Source organism: Rattus norvegicus, chromosome 15 (assembly GCF_021556685.1).
Source record: "Rattus norvegicus strain SHRSP/BbbUtx chromosome 15, alternate assembly SHRSP_T2T, whole genome shotgun sequence".
NCBI classification, from domain to species: domain Eukaryota; kingdom Metazoa; phylum Chordata; class Mammalia; order Rodentia; family Muridae; genus Rattus; species Rattus norvegicus.
In genome coordinates this window covers 27,460,135-27,463,954 of record NC_141548.1, presented here as the reverse complement: position 1 = coordinate 27,463,954, position 3,820 = coordinate 27,460,135, and the positions used below count along the sequence as shown (strand labels likewise).

At 36.0% G+C, this 3,820-nt stretch overlaps 1 protein-coding gene across 1 annotated transcript; it reads right to left on the bottom strand.

Annotated features, from left to right (window-relative positions):
• Positions 1-902: 902 nt before the first annotated feature.
• On the bottom strand, positions 903-1,894 carry Or4n4 (olfactory receptor family 4 subfamily N member 4). The gene has a single exon (NM_001408737.1). It carries the CDS (start codon positions 1,869-1,871, stop codon positions 945-947), a length of 927 nt encoding a protein of 308 aa, NP_001395666.1. The 5' UTR covers positions 1,872-1,894; the 3' UTR covers positions 903-944.
• Positions 1,895-3,820: the final 1,926 nt, after the last annotated feature.

Genomic DNA, 3,820 nt, shown 5'->3' with positions numbered 1-3,820 from the left:
AATCAGAAATTAAGTTTATGATATGACTCCCAGCACCAGCCAATTATGTTAAAGATCACAGTAGCTTTTCAGATAGATTATTTCACATTTACCCCCTGCTTGGTGTTTACTATAAAGCCATGCCCTGATAGACATTTGGGCTCCCCAGCTCCAAAACCATCCTGTGTGACTGCAGTCCATGGGGGAGAGGGGGCTGAGCTAGCACAAGCAGAATCAATACCCTGCTGTGAGTTGCCTCAGGTTGATTCCTATCTTTTTTGGGGGGGCGGGGAATCACTAACATTTCCCTGGCACTACATAACTACAGTTGTAGAAATACTGAAACTATTGATTTTAGCATAAAACCCTTTAGTGTTTTAATCCACACATCACATAAAATTTAATCCATACACCTATCACACTTATCCACTGTACTTAGGCAAACCTATTGTTTCTTTTACATCCTTTAAAACAAACATTTTGGGCTCGAGACCCCATATGTACAACAATGCCAAGCAACCAGAGCTTCCAGGGACTAAGCCACTACCTAAAGACTATACATGGATTGACCGTGGACTCTGACCTCATAGGTAGCAATGAATATCCTAGTAAGAGCACCAGTGGAAGGGGAAGCCCTGGGTCCTGCTAAGACTGAACCCTCAGTGAACTAGTCTATGGGGGGAGGGTGGCAATGGGGGAGGGTGGGGAGGGGAACACCCATAAAGAAGGGGAGGGGGAGGGATTAGGGGGATGTTTGCCCGGAAACCGGGAAAGGGAATAACACTCAAAATGTATATAAGAAATACTCAAGTTAATTAAAAAAAAAAGCAAAACATTTTATTCTCTCGCTATGTATAAATTCATCAAATTGCCGAAAATAGTATCTGAAAAAAGAGATCTAATCAAGAAGAATGTAATAAATACCATACCAAATTACACCTGCCTGATTTCTCATTAAAAAACAATTAACAAATTATTTGACGAATAAATAACTTTTTCATGGATGTTTTAACTTCCTGGTTCCGAAGCGTATAAATCACAGGATTCAATAAGGGAAATATTACTGTATGGAAGAAAGAAACCACTTTGTCAGCTGATAAGGCTGTGAATGGACGTGTATAAATAAAAATTGCAGGTCCAAACATAAGAAATATAATGATAACATGAGTGGTACACGTAGATATAGCTTTGTTTTTTCCCTCAGAAGCTGACCTATGGACATGGCATAAAATAACTGCATAGGAAGTCAGAAGACCAAGGAAGCACACGAGGGTAAGCAGGCCACTATTGAAGATCATTAGGAGCTCAACTGCAAAGGTGTCTGTACAGGCTAGCTTGATGACCTGTGGGACATCACAGAAGAAGTTATCTAGATGATTCGGCCCACAGAAGGGCAAGTGGAGGATGAAGACAACCTGAATGATGGAGTGAACCAAACCTCCAAGCCATGGAGCCAACAACATCACATAGCAGGTTCTGGAACTCATGACAGTGGAGTAATGTAAAGGCCTGCAGATGGCGATGTAGCGGTCAAAGGCCATCACAACCAGTAGTAAAAATTCCCCTCCTCCGAGGAAGTGCAAAAAAAATAGTTGAGTGATACAAGCTTTGTAGGAGATTATCTTCTTCTCAGAGAAGATGTCTACCAGCATCCTGGGAGCCACAATGAAGGAGTAGGAGGCATCCAGGAAGGCCAAATTTCCCAGGAAGAGATAAAGAGGAGCAGTGAGTCCAGGGTCTGATATGATGGTGAGGATGATGAAGACATTTCCAGGCAAGATGATGATGTAGAAAATTAAGCTCAGAACAAAGACCAAGCGCTGAATGTCATGTGACTGGGTCAGTCCTATGAGGATGAATTCTGTGACAACTGTCCTGTTTTCTGTCTCCATCACCAGTCCCTACACGACATTAACAAATAAAGCAATTCTTTACTTCTCTTCTCTTTAGATTATAGCTATTACTTCTAGAAGCATTGCTAGACATTGCTGTATTCTCTCATCTTTATCTATACAGAACCATTTCCTCTGTCCTTTAGCTTCTACATTTCACAATGGCCAAACATCTTTCTTACTCTTTAAGCCACACCTTCATCTCAGAACTTCTGTTTGACTCTTGTATGAAGTAAAAGATTCTGTTCTTCTGGGTTTATTTCTAATTGCTCTAAAAGAAATTGGTTTTATTTTGTTTGTTTTTGTTTTTGACAAAGATAACCTACCTCCACATGTTAAAGTGTTCATGTATATATTTTTCAAGGGGATGGATAAAGATTTATAGTTAAGAGAAAAGACACATAGATTCTATGTCTTAACTATAAGGTAATTGTTTCATATGTGTATATATTTATCGACACTAATGAACTATATTATCAGTCGATATTTGTTTTCTAGACATCAATTTTGACTTAAAAACACTTCCCTAATGAACCACCAAAAATCTGTCATTTTCTGAGGATATTTTTCCTTATTGAAGATGTAGTCATTAATCAAGTGTGAATACAGAAACTTTTGGGCAGTTGAAGAGCAAACTGATGCTTTTCTGTATAAAAGTTTCCTTCTAAGAAGTGTGTTCTGTCCTAGAATAAGTGTGAAACTTTACTGTTATTGTAGTTGCAGCAATTTCATGACATATATTTTTACCAAAGACTTTGAAGACATGTCTTTCAGTTTTATAGTTTTTATAACATCATCCTGTTGTTGACAGCTACACAAAGAAAACTTTAAGCTATTTGTTTTTATTACAAAGAGGTTGTTTGTGAGGTGAAATTTGAATAAACAAAGGCTTCTATATTACATAAAAATAATTCAGTCTGACAGAGAAGGTTTTACATAATCTTACTTTCAAAATGCATGTTTAAAATAGAGGTATGGAAATGGAAGAGTTGAAGTAAAGAGGGCTTCATTATCTATGACTGAAAAGTGAGAGATTCAAAGAGGAAAAAGAGAAGAAAAGAACAAGTCTCTCAAATTAAAATTCAATTCAAACATTTAAAAATTTACCTCTTTTATATGTCCAAGATATTTTCTGTCTCTCTCTCACTCATTTAACATTTAGCTGTCTCCTCTAAACTTTTACTGATTTTAATATTGATACAAATTTCCATGTATTTAAGTTAAAATTATAGGATAATCACATTAAATCAGACAAACACATACTCATACACACATGTGTGTGTATACTAAAAATAAATATATAGGTACATATTATGTCCTAACTCAAAATGTGTGTAATAGATGGTCATGTTCACATGTGCACAACGGCAGCACTAACTGAGCATGGTATTATTACTAACACTTAAAATGATAGCATGTCATTTGAAGGAAGATATGGAAGGCACTAATGGGGAGTTAGAGAGACACAGTGATTAATGTATATGATTAATATCATTTAATATCATTTGTATAAATGTGCAAATGCACAAGGTATAAGTTTTAAGAAGTGTAATACAGATTTTCTTTTTTAAAATTTTAGCCTCAAATTGTTAGACTTTTTAACTTCATAAATCAAAGATTACAATATCAAAACTTACATAGGTTTAACATCAGCCTGATGTCAAAGCCCCAAATCAGTGTTCATCAGTTATTACTTGTACAAGAAGAACCTCTCTTCCAAGCTGTGTGGGAAACTATGTCAGAGTTTGTCTTTTTCAAAACCAGGATCCAAAGAAATATTTTCTTTTCAATTCTCAGTCTAACATGTCTGTATTGATAATAAGTTATATTCTCTTACTTTTTTTAGTTGGTAAGTATAAATTTGTGGCTAAGTATAAACAGTAAAGCTATTTCTTAAACACTACACAGTCTTCATAAAACAATTCCAAATATCTGAAGGGGAATGAATT